Source organism: Pecten maximus, chromosome 6, assembly GCF_902652985.1.
Source record: "Pecten maximus chromosome 6, xPecMax1.1, whole genome shotgun sequence".
In the NCBI taxonomy this organism is placed as follows: Eukaryota; Metazoa; Mollusca; class Bivalvia; order Pectinida; family Pectinidae; genus Pecten; species Pecten maximus.
This window is the reverse complement of record NC_047020.1, coordinates 29214733-29235272: the sequence shown is the minus strand read 5'-3', so window position 1 is coordinate 29235272 and position 20540 is coordinate 29214733. Positions and strand designations below refer to the sequence as shown.

The 20540-nt window shown below is 38.8% G+C and overlaps 1 protein-coding gene across 1 annotated transcript in view; it reads right to left on the bottom strand.

Annotated features, from left to right (window-relative positions):
• The window catches only part of LOC117329481 (transient receptor potential-gamma protein-like), a 62577-nt gene extending 42253 nt beyond the window's left edge, over positions 1-20324 (bottom strand). Inside the window, 1 exon segment of the mRNA XM_033887438.1 lies at positions 18606-20324. Coding sequence (XP_033743329.1) covers positions 18606-18650 — 45 coding nt within the window. The 5' untranslated portion in view covers positions 18651-20324.
• Between the last annotated feature and the right edge of the window lie 216 nt (positions 20325-20540).

Genomic DNA, 20540 nt, shown 5'->3' with positions numbered 1-20540 from the left:
GGGTGTCACATGGAGTTCAGGAGATAATACCAGACTTACACATTAGCATTTCAGGGTTGTGTACCTATGTAATGATGACTACGACAATTACGATGACCATGACGACGACAATTACGATGATCATGACAACGACAATTACGATGACCATGACGATGACCATGACGACGACAATTACGATGATCATGACAACAACAATTACGATGATCATGACAACGACAATTACAATGATCATGATGTATCAGAATATTTGGCAGTAAGAAAGGAAGCTACAGCAATGCCAAGTTACGTAGTGAATACACCTAGATACTAGGGGTGTCAATTAAGGTTTGGTTATCATTGTTGTCTGTTTTGGGTAATTTTTGTTGTTTGGTTCTGGAAACTTTGATGTATTTCATAAATCATACACACAAAGATTAAGTATTAAGATACGCAAAGCCCGAGAGTATTGCAGTCTCCTTTGAAAAATCTATTTACAATGTACTTACTGGAAAAATGCAAACATTTCAGTCACATCTTGTTTATTATGTATGTTGCTCATGCATCGTAGAGTTCTGATAACCTGAGTAGAATCATAAAAGGATAAAACACAATAATACCTGGGTAATTAGAACTTCCTAATTAATGTCCACCCATGTATATCTAGGAGGTACAGATATCTTTATAAACTAGGGAACCTATGGCTATGAAGTCGTGTGTGAAAACTTCTTCACTACAAAGACCCATGTTGTCATAACTGAATGCTAGCCATGTCATTTTTCTGACCTGGGCCCATACGTGTTGAATCTGATTTTGTAGTTGCTGATTTCCAAGACATATTCTGCATCTTCTAGATTTAAAGACTGAATTAAAGAGGTAAATCGTGTGGAGCGTCTAATTTCTATTATATATTTCCCCTAATGTTATCATGTTGTCCACAACACTGTCAGTAATATCATCTTGTCCACAACACTGTCTACAATATCATCTTGTCCACAACACTGTCTACAATATCATCTTGTCCACAACACTGTCTACAATATCATCTTGTCCACAACACTGTCTACAATATCGTCTTGTCCATAACACTGTCTACAATATTGTCTTGTCTACAACACTGTCTACAATACTGTCTTGTCTACAACACTGTCTACAATACCATCTTGTCCACAACACTGTCTACAATACCATCTTGTCCATAACACTGTCTACAATATCATCTTGTACACAACACTGTCTACAATATCATCTTGTCCATAACACTGTCTACAATATCGTCTTGTCCACAACACTGTCTACAATACCATCTTGTCCACAACACTGTCTACAATATCATCTTGTCCACAACACTGTCTACAATATCATCTTGTCCACAACACTGTCTACAATATCATCTTGTCCACAACACTGTCTACAATACCATCTTGTCCACAACACTGTCTACAATATCATCTTGTCCACAACACTGTCTACAATACCATCTTGTCCACAACACTGTCTACAATATCATCTTGTCCACAACACTGTCTACAATACCATCTTGTCCATAACACTGTCTACAATATCATCTTGTACACAACACTGTCTACAATATCATCTTGTCCATAACACTGTCTACAATATCGTCTTGTCCACAACACTGTCTACAATACCATCTTGTCCACAACACTGTCTACAATATCATCTTGTCCACAACACTGTCTACAATATCATCTTGTCCACAACACTGTCTACAATATCATCTTGTCCACAACACTGTCTACAATACCATCTTGTCCACAACACTGTCTACAATATCATCTTGTCCACAACACTGTCTACAATATTGTCTTGTCCACAACACTGTCTACAATATCATCTTGTCCATAACACTGTCTACAATATCGTCTTGTCCACAACACTGTCTACAATATCGTCTTGTCCACAACACTGTCTACAATATCATCTTGTCCACAACACTGTCTACAATATTGTCTTGTCCACAACACTGTCTACAATATCATCTTGTCCACAACACTGTCTACAACATCATCTTGTCCACAACACTGTCTACAATATCATCTTGTCCACAACACTGTCTACAATATCATCTTGTCCATAACACTGTCTACAATATCGTCTTGTCCACAACACTGTCTACAATATCGTCTTGTCCACAACACTGTCTACAATATCATCTTGTCCACAACACTGTCTACAATATTGTCTTGTCCACAACACTGTCTACAATATCATCTTGTCCACAACACTGTCTACAACATCATCTTGTCCACAACACTGTCTACAATATCATCTTGTCCACAACACTGTCTACAGAATCATCTTGTACACAACACTGTCTACAATACTGTCTTGTACACAACACTGTCAACAATATTGTCTTATCCACAACACTGTCTACAATATCATCTTGTACACAACACTGTCTACAATATTGTCTTGTCCACAACACTGTCTACAATATCATCTTGTCCACAACACTGTCTACAATATAATCTTGTACACAACACTGTCTAGAATATTGTCTTGTCCACAACACTGTCTACAATACTGTCTTGTACACAACACTGTCAACAACGAGCCAATTTAAGCCAAAGCCACCATGTCAAACAATCCCACAGTGTTACCTATCATTGCATGACTTCATTGTATGCAGTCTGTAACATATAGCATTCAAGGTAAGCAACAATTAAATACACGCCTTTTCTGCCACTTACAACCATGACCTGCTTATTCAGGATGAACTGAAATATGGAATTGGCTAACTAAATTGAACAGTGATCTTTTGACCATGGTCAACTGTTATTTCCGTTACCATGACACTTCTACTGAGTATGTGGTATGATCAGATGTCAAGTGAAGTTTTGGCGTTTTTTTTTTTATATATTTATATATATACATGTTGCTGATTTTACCGAGCCATTGAAATAATCAGAAAAATCGAAGCATTGACGCAGCAGCAACATTGTCTATTCAACATAACTGTGTAGTTACTATATTGTCCCCAGAGCATTGCTATTGTGTACTAACATGTCCTTATCTTGTCCATAGCATAACAGGTATTTATACAGGGCAACCATCAAGGCAAGCTTGTAAGACTTTTACAAGCAAATTAAATAAGAACAAAGACAATTAATGTTGAATTGAAAATGGCCGTTTTATTATATTAAACGACGGATGTTAAGAATATAACATCATAGATAACAATTCTTTCCTTAAAAAGTCTTATGTATGCATCACATTTTTCGTGCTTCATTGACATATGTGCAGTATAGATAGAGGACATACCATTTCCTGCTGTGTCAATTACTGCCGCTACGCCAGATAATGCATAAAGAACTTTTAATGTAAAATTTACGGATTAGGTGACAAGATAGGAGAGGGTGTGATACTACAGCATTAGGAGGTTACACAAGCTACAAGAGGATGGGTGGTAAAAAAACAGGAATGACCAGACTGGTCGTTGGAATAAATATATAACATACTAGAAGATACCTGGTTGGAAATATTTTATGAACAGCACTAACTGTGGGTATCGGGTGGCATTCATACCTATAGCATCACTAACATGTATATTGATTCTTTAAAAAGTGAGGAGAAGATCATGTCTGCACTACATTGTTATGTAATGTGTACAGTATGGAGTTCACTGTTTTGTATTTTACATTTTGTGGAAGTTTCTTAAGTTGAGATTTACATTTTGACAAAGAGAAATGATATTTTTACCACAGGTAAGATTATTATTTAATCAGAGCTAATAACACAACATTACTAGTTTACAGTGGTGCATGGTGAAGATTTGTAGTTTTTATTCTTGTGTGATGTTCAATCTCCTGTGTATTATTACAGACACGACTCTGTAGAAATTAATTACCATTAATTGTCAGTTAAGTCAAAATTCCCATTCCCTCACACAAAAACAATGTTACTAGAAATTTGGGCAATTACACTTGGGTAGTGACCTCTTTAGAAGGTGGTGATAAAACTCCCTTCCCAATTATCAGGTGTATAACTAGTGCTGCATTCCTCACATAAAACACAAGTTTACGATGTAATAATCGCCAAAGCGACAAGATTACACGCCCAGGCCCTCTTCACTGTCCGTTAATGTCAAATCAATTACTCTGCCAATAACTAGCTTGGTTCTACTGAAAACAGAAGAACAGTTTTTGTCACAAATAATTGCTCACTGCATTGTATCTTGAAAGTGGCTGTATTTTTGTAGTAAATGATTATATAATTAGTCAATGAAAAGAGGAAATTTCTATCATGCATGGACAATATAATTGTTAAGATCCCCGCCAAGGCATTCGTCAAATATGGGGTATATTCAGTCGCTCCCTCCTGAAGTCATGAACTCATGGTCAAAATCCCACCATAGAAATTAGAGGAAGAATCGAAATTTCATTAAATTTTCTGTTATTTATTTTCTTGCGGTAATGATCCAGAAATGGCAGAACTGGTTACTTTGAATGTGTGTTTCCACAGCTATGTGACAAATTTCAACAATGAAAGTTCCACTATAGTAAAAGGCATTACTAAAGCCATTAAACATGATGTGTACATGGAATTCATAAAGGTGTCTTTTTTGAGATACAGTTTGTTTAAATGATTTAACATCCTTGCAGCTATAGGGTCATAAGATGACATAAGAAAACAAAGCACAAAAAGACAGAGCAGTGAGAAGAGAACGGGAAGATTAAGACCACAAGGGTTGCGATTGGGGAAGACAATCTATTTTAGTCAGTTCAACATCCTCTAGAAGATATGGAAGAAAATCCCTGATTCTACAAGAGGCTCACTTTTGATTGCCTATTATGATCAACATCCAGTGGAATACAATGAGCCTTATTCTTGGGTTATCGAATGTCTCCTGGACAGAGGACAAAAGAGAAACCTCCCCCAGCCCTACAGGACGGCCCCTTAATTAGTAACCTCTTAACAGCATGCAGTGAGATACAGCAGGCATATTCTTTCCTTGTTCCTGCATGGTTTTTGAAATACAGTTAAATTGGTTATTTTGGATAAGTGTTCAGGGGTCGACATTAACTTTTTCTGCACTTGTCCCTTTGGACAAGTAACATTTAGATTCACTTGTCCGAATGGAATTATCACTTGTCCCACTTGAAAACTTTCAATTCAGTTTAATGATGTTTTTCGATGTCTGTGTGTCATGCAGTAAAATGATAACATTGCAATGACAACTATATTACTGATATTTATTGGTGTTTTGTCCAAGATACATAATGAAGAAGAAAAAAAAATGCTACTGACTGCCTATTTTCGATTTACCGAAACTAAACTAGTAGAATAGAAATAAACTGACTAAAACATGAACATAATTGTAGAAATGCAATAGTGCATAAATATCTGAAATACTATTTATGCTAAATCTTGCAATAAATAGCGAGCCTGATAGTATCAGCATATGTCGCCACTTTAGTCATTCAAATTCACTTACAATTTCCTTGTACGCTTTTATTTATATTATCTTTTTTTCCAATATGCATATTCAATTCAAAGACACCAATGGGGCTGATTGAATATTTTCGAAAAACATGGAAATTTTAGTTATCATCTGCATAGTGTTCCGAATTTTCATTTCTTTTTTATCATAAGTATAAGGTGAAGTCTTGTGAATGTTGATTTCAGAATATAAATAAACAACACGAAGACAATATTTGTTACTTGTCCGACATTCACTTGTCCGCCAGCAATTTATTCTGGTACCGGACAAGCCTTAATGTCGACCCCTGGTGTTTCTATGGTAACAGGAAAAATGTTGGATAAGTTTTGTGAAGTTATTTTGAAATCTTTTTGAGATTAATATTCCAGGAACAGCATCTACAAATCTCATTTGTGTATCCAACGCCAGCTTTGTGTGGGGTGCGATGAAAACCAAAATTAATGGAAAGCAGCAAAAATCATGGATCGAATCAATCAATATACCGGTATATACTTAGTGGAATCAGTCATGTGACTGGGTGTAGTGCAATCAGTCATGTGACTCTGGGTGTAGTGCTATCAGTCACATGACTCTGGGTGTAGTGGAATCAGTCATGTGACTCTGGGTGTAGTGCAATCAGTCATGTGACTCTGGGTGTAGTGCAATCAGTCATGTGACTCTGGGTGTAGTGCAATCAGTCATGTGACACTGGGTATAGTGGAATCAGTCATGTGACTCTGGGTGTATTGGAATCAGTCATGTGACACTGGGTATAGTGGAATCAGTCATGTGACTCTGGGTGTATTGGAATCAGTCATGTGACACTGGGTATAGTGGAATCAGTCATGTGACTCTGGGTATAGTGTAATCAGTCATGTGACTCTGGGTGTAGTGGAATCAGTCATGTGACTCTGGGTGTATTGGAATCAGTCATGTGACTCTGGGTATAGTGGAATCAGTCAGTGGTTTGGTTTGGTTTGGTTTATTTTGTTTAACGTCCTATTAACAGCTAAGGTCATTTAAGGACGGCCTCCCGTGCGTGAGACATGCATGTGTGTGGTGGGTGCGTATGTGTGTTTTGGGAGGCTGTGGTATGTTTGTGTTAAGTCTCCTTGTGATAGGCCAGAACTTTTGCCGATTTTAAGTGCTATCTCACTGAAGCATACTGCCGAAGACACCCAGCAGACATATTTAGCTATATATATATTTCCAAAGGTACATGTAATGCTGTTTAAAATTACCTTAAACATTCAAAACAATTACTTTGATTAAAATCATTGAGTGATATATTACATGACACTTACTAAATTTACACTAGGCTACCCAGATAATTATTCTTTCTAATTTTCCTCATGTCAGGCAAGGACTCCATGAGCTAATTAGTAAATTTGTGGTTTAATTTACTTTTGACAACTCTATCACTAGAATTTGAAAATAAAGATATGTGTGTGCATAAACTTTACTCCAGGGAATTCCAAGAGCAGAGTTTTAAACAAAGTTGTCTGGTTTATACACTGTAGCTACATTAGAATAGAAATAACTTTAACTTTCCCTAACACAATGCCAGCTGTTTTACCACCAAAGGCCACTGGTACTGAATTAAGTTCTCTGACAATTAAAACCCTTAATTAACTTTACTTGGTGGCTATAAAGTCTCAGTAATATGGCTTCATCACCTGTATAAATCTATTGAGCAAAGCAAATGTAATATCCAGAAAATGGAATAATTTTGGAAATATTTCAAATTCAAGCATGTTTACATACAGATTGAAGGCTCAATCATCCAGATAACATCTAATTATATGATGAAAACATGATTTATATAAGTATATAATTTCGACATTCATTCTCAGGTCCGTCTTCGCTTGCCAAGGGTGTTTACAATGATGATACTCTTTATTGTAACCTGTGGTAAGTGAAGATGCCTCAAGTCAATTATATTGCTTTTAATGTTTTTCATGACACCAAAGTTTACTTGGCTCAAGGTATCAATTCTGAATTCAAAACCTGACAATCCTTTTCTCAAATTTAAACAGACCAATTAACTTGCACTACAGGTGATATTTTGTATTTATTTATCTATTTCAATTATATACACAGTCAGTGACAGACACATACTGACAAAACAGTTCTTACTCTCATCCTGAAATCCTGAAATGTCTTTAACTGATACAACATTAGCACTAAACACATTCATGCTATGATTGTGTACATCTAAGTACTAAATCAAATACTTCAATACTCAAGTGAAAAAATATATGTCCAATTTTCAGGGAATCAACTCTCAAGTGGACTAAATTGTAATTTAAAAAATTCCTTTATCGTTTTTGTTTCACTGTCATAATTGTGAATAAAGGAGATATTGACGATCGTTTCATTATCATTATCATACCGATGATAATGTACTTCGGATTTCCAACATACAAAACATGCATATCTCTCATAATATTCAAGGAATAAAAAAGCTTCATTAATTTCCATTACAAAATATTGTTATATCAATTAAAACGGACAATGCTCTTGTGCCGACATTGTAGATTCTACACATATGAAATTTTTTTTAATTGAGGATACATAGAGTACAAATATTTTAAATTGGATGTTTACTACTCGATACATTAATTTGAATGAGGAATTTAAAACAGCTGCATTATTTAATAGCAGAGAGTACTATAATAAGAGAAATACCATCTGCTTAAGTGCACCAAGATAAACTCAGACTGAGCAGCTAAAAATGTTGCCTATCACCATGACAATGATGCACCTTAGGGTACATCCTGTCCGGATCCAACATTCCACCATAAGGCAGCTGCTTGGTAATAGGTAAAAACATGGTATGCTCCTTTTGATAGAAGAAACATGGTGTGAATCTGATGGCTGCTTCAGAAGCAGCCTGGTAGCCATGTAGTACCATCAGTGAGACTTTTCTGTTCAATCTTAAATAACCACTTGTTTGCGCAAATGAGGTGGTCAATTTGGAGTAATGTGACACAATCAAGAAAAAATATTGTTTTATGATAATAACAACCAGTTTGATATCAATTTGTGTAGGAATCTGTGTAATAGAAAGGAGTAATAAAAAATATCTTGCCCGCGCTGGGGCTAGAACTAGCTACCTTTCGCTCTAAAGGAAAACATCCTTCCACTAGATTAAAGGGAAATTCCTGCTAGTCTGAGCTAGTAAGGCGACCTTATACTCTCTACTTTTACACCTGTACCAGAACCAACATACATCAACCTAGAATATCCCTATAACAGGAGTAGTGTGTCTCCACTGGGGATCGAGCCTAATGACCCTCTGTTCACTGGTCTGTCGTTCCTCTGACTGAGCTAAAGGGAAATTCAGACTAGTGTGAAGCTAGAAGGCAATAGTATAGTACTATGTACTATGTATATTTACAATTAACAAGAGGCCCATGGGCCTTAACAGTCACCTGAGATTTGAAATATTTCAGTTAATTTAATTGACCATTTTTGGCCCCACCCATCAGCCCCTGGGGGTCAATCAGGGCCAACATGTGCATGCCATCAAACTGTCATCGCATGCTGATAATGTTAACCAAGTTAGAATTAATTCCAATCGAAATCAAGCAAAGTGAAACTATAGTCAAAAATGTGATTCCCTATATAAACTATAGTAAAGTTAATCCCCTCCCCAGGGGCAAACGTGAGACCCCTGGGCCATGAAATTCACAATTTTGGTAAAGTACCTTAATTAAGACCCTTCCATCTATGAAGAGTGTTTGATTCCACCATATCTGAGAGTAGTGAAGAAGATTTTTCAAATTTCAGTCAATTTGACCCTTTTTAGCCCCGCCTCTCAGGCCCCAGGGGGGTGGGGACCGTATAATTCACAATTTTGGTTGACCTTTAGCCATAGAAGCTTCCAGCCAAATTTCATTGAATTCGGTTCAGGGGTTTTGGAGAAGAAGTCAAAAATGTAAATTGTTTACGGACAGACAACGGACCACGACGGATAAAAGGCAATTAGAATAGATCACTTGAGACTTTGTCTCAGGTGACCTAAAAACCTGCCACACTACTCCCCCCCCTTCTCAAATGTGTGTGCCCCCAAACACACACCAACCCAGGTTCTATCTCCAACAAAGCTCTTTTTCTCCTATGACTTACACTTGAAGTGGTCAACGGCACCAAATGTAACAGGAAAGGGAGAAGTGTGCCTCCACTGGGATCGAACCGCCACCCTCGGCTTACTGATCCTCACTCTACTGACTGAGCTAATGGGAAATTCCCCTGGCGCGAAGCTAGAAGACATGATCATTATGTACCTATTTACAATTTAATAACCATGACAGAAATACAAGTAATTAGCTGTAGACACCAGTAACAGTTGAGACAGGCACACATTGAAACCATTAATATTCACTCCAGACAATGTACCAGTGTAATTATGTGAAGCTTCAATAATTTAAAGTTTAACCACCAACAAATTGAGCAGCACAGTTTATAACACAACTCATTTAGGCAATATAGCCACCAAACATATCAAAAATGCCTTTGAAGTGAAGCTATCATAATTTGATTGTTATAGAAAACAGTGAGGTTTCCCTAGTTAAGACACACAGCCCCCTTCATCAAGTGAACCTATGATTAGGAGCGATCCTTTACTGATTTAACATCCTTTACTGATTTAACATTATATCTCGAACATCAACACACAGACTGAATGCAAAATCAATACAGCATTTGACCTTGACACACAGCCTGAAGTGTAAAATCAATATATAACATTTGACCTTGACATACAGCCTCAATGCAAAATCATTATAACAGTTGACCTTGACAAACAGACTGGAGTGTAATTTCAATATAACATCTGACCTTGACACACAGACTGGAGTGTAAAATCAATACAACATTTGACCTTGACACAGCCTTGAGTGTAAAATCAATACAACATTTGACCTTGACACACAGATTGGAGTGTAAAACAAATATAACATTTGACATTGACACACAGCCTTGAGGTGTAAAACCAATATCTAACATTTGACCTTGACACCCAGCTTGGAGTGTAAAATCAACACACCATTTGACCTTGACAGAGCCTGATCAGTGTTCAAAAGCATTGGTGGTGTGATGGCATAAACAAGAGGCCCATGTTTTTCAAAATAACAGCCATGACTGCCATTTTGGATTTCAGACCAAATTGAAAAATACAACACTTGGCTAAGGTGGTCTAGACCATCTTAGGATCTTTTCAGGAAAGTTAGAGCTGAATCCCCACTGGTCGAACTTAAAAAGAAGTTTGAAATATGTTTTTCTACATTTCAGATCTAACTGAAAAATAATAATAACAATTGCTAAGGACCATATCTGGATCATTTCAGGTTAAGTTAGAGCTAAATCCCCACTGGTAGAATTTGAGAAGTTTAAGATAAGTGTTGTTTAGGAAAACTGATTGGCATTTATTTCACAAAATGGCTGCCATGTCGAAGTTTTTTATGCATCCAAAAAATAGCAATACTTTGTTGGCTCCCCTTCCTTAACAGCCCTACCAATTTTCAGCTTGATGGCAACAGTTACATTGGAGAAGAAGTTTAAAATGTGTTTTTCAAGACTGCTGCCATTATGGCCATCTTGATTTTCGAACTGACCCATAGACTACAACAGTTTGTCAGGACCTTCGCAGGATAACTTCTGGTAAGTTAAAGCTGAATTACACAGGTAAAACTTCAGAAGTTTGAAATGAGAACAATTTAAGGATGGTATACTGCTACATGGCAGGCCAGGATTGTGCACACAGTGGCAGGCCAGGATTGTGCACACTGTGGCAGGCCAGGATTGTGTACACTGTGGCAGGCCAGGATTGTGTACACAGTGGCAGGCCAGGATTGTGTACACAGTGGCAGGCCAGGATTGTGTACACAGTGGCAGGCCAGGATTGTGTACACAGTGGCAGGCCAGGATTGTGCACACTGTGGCAGGCCAGGATTGTGCACACAGCAGGATGATGGACCAACCACAGTGGCTATAGGTCATCCTAACCCTTTCATTCTACATTCACTATGTCAATAAAGAAATACTATCGCCTGACACTAATGAGTTGTTGCATGGATCTGGATTGAAATACAAAACAAGGTAACATATAACTAATTTAAAGTAAGATTAACAGAAACTCAGACAATGAGAAATCACATCATATGTAAATATACTGCCCATCTCAACACTATCTACTCCGTAAACTGCCCTTCTCAACACTATCTACTCCATATACTGCCCTTCCCAGCACTATCTACTCCATATACTGCCCATCTCAACACTATCTACTCCATATACTGCCCATCTCAACACTATCTACACCATATACTGCCCTTCCCAGCACTATCTACTCCATACACTGCCCATCTCAACACTAACTACTCAATATACTGCCCTTCTCAACACTATCTACTCCATATACTGCCCATCTCAACACTATCTACTCCATATACTGCCCTTCCCAGCACTATCTACACCATATACTGCCCATCTCAACACTAACTACTCAATATACTGCCCATCTCAACACTATCTACACCATATACTGCCCATCTCAACACTATCTACTCCATATACTGCCCATCTGAACACTAACTACTCAATATACTGCCCATCTCAACACTATCTACACCATATACTGCCCTTCTCAATCTTTTATTGTCCCTTCAAATGTTACAGTCCCAATTCGGCTGTGTTACCAGATCAGTCTGCCAATTGTTGTTGGATTTCTAACATTATACAGCTGGAGTCAATCCGTCAAAATGAAAATAAATTTTGCTGCTGCATAGATCAGGAAGCTGTTTTAGATTAAAAATGCTGACAATTAGGGGGGATTTACAATGGCAAAGGAAATTAATTGCATGTACAAGACGAAAACCCTCAATGAACGTGGAGAGCATTACCTGTGAAATGTGTGCTGAGTCTGAATTCCTTGTAATCTGTGTCTGATCTATATATCATTTCCTCCTTCCTTTCCTTGGTATTGCTAGTTATCTTTTTCTTCTGTTGTTTTTCACTGTTCTCTGTTTTTTTATTGCCTATTACAGACAAAGTTTGATAATATGGACAGATGATTCACATCTTAAACAGATCACTGCCTTGCAATTTGCAAGTACATAGATATAAATGTACACTGTTACATGGAATTTAAAATCTTTGTTCTTTGCCTTGGTTACAAAAATTATATTTGGTAAAAGGAAGCTGCCAATATACTCTCCACTTTTACACTTATGCTACTCGGACACATGGTCAAGTCCCGAGTCACGTAGACACTTGAGTCTCAAATCACCTTGACAATATAGTTATGTCTCTTGTCACCTGGACACATGATACAAGCTCACGTCATCTGGACACATGATCATAGCTGGAGTCACGAGGACACACGATCGATGCTAGAGTCATCAGGACACATGATCTAAGCTTGCGTCACGTGGACACTCGATCGAAGCTCGATCGAGTCACCTGGACACATGATCAAAGCTTGAGTCACCTGGACACTTGATCAAAGTTAGCATCATCTGGACACATGATCAAAGCTCACGTCATCTGGACACTTGATTAAAGTTTGAGTCACCTGGACACACAATCAAAGTTCGCATCATCTGGACACATGATCAAAGCTCGAGCCATCTGGACACATGATCAAAGCTTGCATCACGAGGACACACGATCGAAGCTCGAATCATCTGGACACATGATCAAAGCTTGAGTCATCTGGACACATGATCAAAGCTCGAGCCATCTGGACACATGATCAAAGCTTGCGTCACGAGGACACACGATCGAAGCTCGAATCATCTGGACACATGATCAAAGCTTGCGTCATCTGGACACATGATCAAAGCTCGAGCCATCTGGACACATGATCAAAGCTTGCGTCACGAGGACACATGATCGAAGCTCGAATCATCTGGACACATGATCAAAGCTTGCGTCACGAGGACACACGATCGAAGCTTGAGTCACCTGGACACATGATCAAAGCTTGAGTCACCTGGACACATGATCAAAGCTAGAGTCACCTGGACACATGATCAAAGCTTGAGTCACGAGGACACATGATCAAAGCTTGAGTCACCTGGACACATGATCAAAGCTTGAGTCACCTTTACACATGATCAAAGCTCAAGTCACCTTAGTCCTGGACACACGATCATTGCTCAAGTCACCTGGACACACGATCATTGCTCGAGTCACCTGGACACACAATCAAAGCTTGAGTCACCTGGACACATGATCAAAGTTTGAGTCACCTTGACACATGATCAAAGATTGAGTTACCTGAACACATGATCAAAGCTTGAGTCACCTGGACATACAATCAATGCCTGACTCACCTGGACACTTGATCAAAGCTTGAGTCACCTGGACACATGATCAAAGTTTGAGTCACCTTGACACATGATCAAAGCTTGCGTCACGAGGACACACGATTGAAGCTTGAGTCACCTGGACACATGATCAAAGCTTGAGTCACCTTGACACATGATCAAAGCTTGAGTCACCTGGACACATGATCAAAGCTCGAGTCACCTGGACACATGATCAAAGCTAGAGTCACCTGGACACATGATCAAAGCTTGAGTCACCTGGACACATGATCAAAGCTTGAGTCACCTGAACACATGATCAAAGCTTGAGTCACCTGGACATACAATCAATTCCCGACTCACCTGGACACTTGATCAAAGCTTGAGCCACCTGGACAAATGGTCAAGTCTCGAGTCACCTGAATACATGGTCAAGTCACCTGGAGGTTTGATTTCAATTGCGACACTGATATTGACCAGGTTTCTGTGGCGCGTAAAATGAACTTCTGTTGGAAGCATTGATGGATAAATGATTGTAGTCAATCTATCACAATGATAAAGTAAGGTGTATGCAGCCTCCTCATCAGTATTCTGCCCTGGTATACATGTACACCACACAATATGGCCAATGACTATGGATTTCTGTGAGTAAACATGGCCAATCCCTGATTGATGGTTAGCCATCAAATGAGAAATGTCACCCAACTCTTTCATCATCAAATAAGTGGCCTAATGCAAGCCTTGTTGGCTTTCTGAAATCCAGACCTACATGTACAGAACCATCACTATCTGAGAAATTTACAGTAACAATGAAGATTTTAAATATGACACTCTATTGATTTTGACAATGATGCTATTGTCCTTGACCGAATGTGAACTGTCCCATGTGTACAGACACTGGACAGGTATTGATTCCAGTGATAACACCAACAGATGACAACTTGTGTGAGTAAAGCAACAGGTACCTTCAAATGAGGTGAGGTTAACGACTGGTACATACTTCACTCAGATATACACACCTCACTCAGGTATACACACCTCACACAGGTATACACACCTCACTCAGGTATACACACCTCACCCTAGTATACACACCTCACTCAGGTATACACACCTCACCCAGGTATACACACCTCACTCAGGTATACACACCTCACTCAGGTATACACACCTCACACAGGTATACACACCTCACTCAGGTATACATACCTCACTCAGATATACACACCTCACTCTAGTATGCACACCTCACTCAGGTATACACACCTCACTCAGGTACATACTTCACTCAGATATACACACCTCACTCAGGTATACACACCTCACACAGGTATACACACCTCACTCAGGTATACACACCTCACCCTAGTATACACACCTCACTCAGGTATACATACCTCACTCAGATATACACACCTCACCCTAGTATGCACACCTCACTCAGGTATACACACCTCACTCAGGTACATACTTCACTCAGATATACACACCTCACTCAGGTATACACACCTCACCCAGGTATACATACCTCACTCAGGTATACATACCTCACTCAGGTATACACACCTCTCTCAGGTATACATACCTCACTCAGATATACACACCTCACTCAGGTATACACACCTCACCCAGGTATATATACCTCACTCAGGTATACACACCTCACCTCACTCAGGTATACACACCTCACTCAGGTATACATACCTCACTCAGGTACACACCTCACCCAGGTATACACACCTCACTCAGGTATACACACCTCACTCAGGTATACACACCTCACTCACGTATACACACCTCACTCACGTATACACACCTCACTCAGGTATACATACCTCACTCAGGTATACACACCTCACTCAGGTATACACACCTCACTCAGGTATACACACCTCACTCAGGTATACACACCTCACTCAGGTATACATACCTCACTCAGGTATACACACCTCACTCAGGTATACATACCTCACTCAGGTATACATACCTCACCCAGGTATACACACCTCACTCAGGTATACATACCTCACTCAGGTATACACACCTCACTCAGGTATACACACCTCACTCAGGTATACACACCTCACTCAGGTATACACACCTCACACAGGTATACACACCTCACACAGGTATACACACCTCACTCAGGTATACACACCTCGCCCAGGTATACATACCTCGCCCAGGTATACACACCTCGCTCAGGTATACATACCTCACTCAGGTATACACACCTCACTCAGGTATACACACCTCACTCGGGTATACACACCTCACTCGGGTATACACACCTCACTCGGGTATGCATACCTCACTCAGATATACACACCTCACCCAGGTATACACACCTCACTCAGGTATACATACCTCACTCAGGTACATACCTCACTCAGGTATACATACCTCACCCAGGTATACACACCTCACTCAGGTATACACACCTCACTCAGGTATACACACCTCACTCAGGTATACACACCTCACTCAGGTATACACACCTAACTCAGGTATACACACCTCACTCAGGTATACATACCTCACTCAGGTATACACACCTCACTCAGGTACATACCTCACTCAGGTATACACACCTCACTCAGGTATACATACCTCACTCAGGTAAATATAATACACCTCACTCAGGTATACACACCTCACTCAAGTATACACACCTCACTCAAGTGAGATTTACAACAGATACATACCTACACTGCACCTATACTAAGGAACTGTTATGATAGGTATACATACCTTTATTCTATTAACAGGTTACCTTGTTATAACAAGTATATACTGTACCAAGTACTGTATTTGGGTAAAATTACAACTGGTAAATACCTACAAAAGGCTCAGGTAAAGTAATACCAACACAAGTCTCAGGTAAAGTAATACCTAGACAGGTCTCAGGTAAAGTAATACCAATTAAGACAAGTCTCAGGTAAAGTAATACCTAGACAAGTCTCAGGTAAAGTAATACCAAAACAAGTCTCAGGTAAAGTAATAACTAGACAAGTCTCAGGTAAAGTAATACCAATTAAGACAAGTCTTAGGTAAAGTAATACCTAGACAAGTCTCAGGTAAAGTAATACCTAGACAAGTCTCAGGTAAAGTAATACCTATACAAGTCTCAGGTAAAGTAATACCTATACAAGTCTCAGGTAAAGTAATACCTATACAAGTCTCAGGTAAAGTAATACCTAGACAAGTCTCATGTAAAGTAATACCTAGACAAGTCTCAGGTAAAGTAATACCTATACAAGTCTCAGGTAAAGTAATACCTAGACAAGTCTTAGGTAAAGTAATACCTAGACAAGTCTCAGGTAAAGTAATACCTAGACAAGTCTCAGGTAAAGTAATACCTATACAAGTCTCAGGTAAAGTAATACCTATACAAGTCTCAGGTAAAGTAATACCTAGACAAGTCTCATGTAAAGTAATAACTAGACAAGTCTCAGGTAAAGTAATAACTAGACAAGTCTCAGGTAAAGTAATAACTAGACAAGTCTCAGGTAAAGTAATACCTAGACAAGTCTCAGGTAAATAATACCTAGACAAGTCTCAGGTAAAGTAATACCTAGACAAGTCTCAGGTAAAGTAATACCTAGACAAGTCTCAGGTAAAATAATACCTAGACAAGTCTCAGGTAAAGTAATAACTAGACAAGTCTCAGGTAAAGTAATATCAAGACAAGTCTCAGGTAAAGTAATACCAAGACAAGTCTCAGGTAAAGTAATATCAAGACAAGTCTCAGGTAAAGTAATACCTAGACAAGTCTCAGGTAAAGTAATACCTAGACAAGTCTCAGGTAGAGTAATAACTAGACAAGTCTCATGTAAAGTAATACCTAGACAAGTCTCGGGTAAAGTAATAACTAGACAGGTCTCAGGTAAAGTAATACCTAGACAAGTCTCTGGTAAAGTAATACCAAGACAAGTCTCAGGTAAAGTAATACCTAGACAAGTCTCGGGTTAAGTAATACCTAGACAAGTCTCAGGTAAAGTAATACCTAGACAGGTCTCAGGTAAAGTAATACCTATACAAGTCTCAGGTAAAGTAATAACTAGACAAGTCTCAGGTAAAGTAATACCTAGACAAGTCTCAGGTAAAGTAATAACTTGACAAGTCTCAGGTAAAGTAATACCTAGACAAGTCTCTGGTAAAGTAATACCAAGACAAGTCTCAGGTAAAGTAATACCTAGACAAGTCTCGGGTTAAGTAATACCTAGACAAGTCTCAGGTAAAGTAATACCTAGACAGGTCTCAGGTAAAGTAATACCTATACAAGTCTCAGGTAAAGTAATAACTAGACAAGTCTCAGGTAAAGTAATACCTAGACAAGTCTCAGGTAAAGTAATAACTTGACAAGTCTCAGGTAAAGTAATAACTAGACAAGTCTCAGGTAAAGTAATAACTAGACAGGTCTCAGGTAAAGTAATACCTAGACAAGTCTCAGGTAAAGTAATACCTAGACAAGTCTCAGGTAAAGTAATACCTAGACAAGTCTCTGGTAAAGTAATAACTAGACAAGTCTCAGGTAAAGTAATAACTAGACAAGTCTCAGGTAAAGTAATAACTAGACAAGTCTCAGGTAAGGTAATACAGGTAAAGACATTAAGTCTCAGATAAAAGTTAATGGATATACAGTCAACGTTTCTAAGGAAACATCAATTAAATGAGCTAATGCAAAAGCCTGTATTTTTCTATGTGTCTAAAACTTACTTTTTCATGCCATGAGAAATTTGTTTTTCTATGTGGCATCCCCAATTTATGTTTGACCACTATCTTAACATTCTTGTCAGATTTGATGTAACAAAACATTTGTTATACATGTCATAAATAATTGATATTTTGGCTTGATATACTTCACATACCTTTGATGCTGAACTAGAGTTAGTATCCTGGCGCCTCATCTTCATATAGAATAGATTTCCCTTTACTGGCCTTTAGTGGTTTAAAAACACAATAATTCTGTTTTTCCAAAGCATGTGTAAATCTGTGTCAACAATACACTTAAACTTTCACACGTTGGAAGCACATACATGTCCTTTTAATGTGAACACAGCAGATTTAATCATGACAGTCATAAACATAGTGTTTTACATACGTCATGGTCATGACGACGTATGTTACATCACAAATGACAATCACACTGTGCATTCTACATCACAATCGTCATCTCAGAGGTCGACATATGGTAGAGTAAGAACAGGAATGATAGCTGAACCACAATCCAGTCTGTCTGCCAATTGTTTTAGTATGCTGAATAGACCTGGTGTTTTTGTGTAGGCATAATCCAGCCAACCAATGTGACAGGACACTCGCTACATAGCAATCAACACAAGACACACAGCCGTTGTGGCAGGACAGGTCTGTTGTGGCAGTCGGTGTGGCAGTCGTCACCCAGTGGCACACACCAGCAATACTGACAGTTGGACAATTGACATACACTTGAATAAATGCTGTTACATATTATAGCACTGTTCAAACATGGGATTTCAGCATCCGAATCAGGTTTACCAATATACTGTCTGTAGATGTAACAGGTTTGAGCTAGGAACCAACTAATGGATTGTCTTTAGATCTATCAAATATTTTTCACTGTCTGCTGTCAGGATGACACTGTCTAAATGTAGTCATGATCATCCTCATCTATACTGGTATCCTTACTTCCTGTTATCATCTAATCATCTGCATGTACAGCACTAGACTGCCAGGTTCATCTATCAGAACACTGCTCTTCAATAGATTCTGTTAGGGAGAGAAATATCCCTGTTATAGAGAGATATATCCTGTGTGTGTGTGTGTGTGCACAAGTGCTGACAATGTGCCTGGATTTCTAAATTATCAGGAACAATGAATGGTAGTCAATGACCTATAAAATGCACTAATTAAAATATCACACATTTGAGATATTGTACTGGGATTTCACTGCTGTGAGCACACATGGTTGAGGAGGCCAGCTAACAATACAGTGGGCTGAGACACATGTACAGCTGATGGTCATCAAACACACTGCATATGGGCAGCTTGATTTGGTCCAAGAGTTGTTTTCTTCTCTCTTAGAGGGCTGTAGACTCCAGCCTAATTTCTAGCCTCTAGGTTCTATTACTATAGCATGTATAGTTCCTTCCTTGAGACCACAATCTATGATAGCTTGTCTTTGGTGTAGACTGTATCTAGACTAACTTCTAGGCTATATGTATAGTTCCTTTCTTGAGACCACAATCTGTGATAGCTTGTCTTTGATGTAGACTGTATCTAGACTAACTTCTAGGCTATATGTATAGTTCCTTTCTTGAAACCACAAACTGTGATAGCTTGTCTTTGGTGTAGCATATCGTCCTGGAGTGTTTGATCACATACCTATCCTTCTCTGTGACAGTTGTGTGTAGTGTAGCCTGGTCTTTATTCTAATCTCTCAGATTTTGAGAGTCTATGACGGTGGTGTTGACTAAAGACTACAGGTGGCCTTTTTTCCCCTCTATAGATCCACACATGATACTAGTGGTATTCAGTCATCAATATCTTGTTATAAACAGCATCTGTCACCGCTGTACCTTCCCACAGGACTTTTACTATTATAACAATGTTCAGTCACTTCAGACCACTGATGGCTGTATATGAACCTTCATCAACAACATTGCTACATAGTCTAATGGAACTACACTATATAGTCACAGCTGGGATAATTTTAAAAGCTCTGCTATGACCATGCAGACTTAAATCCCCAAATGACCACCAACTGGCCTTATGAATCCTGTGGGAGGGCTCCTGCTGAGTATTTAGCTGTGAGGATAATCATCCTT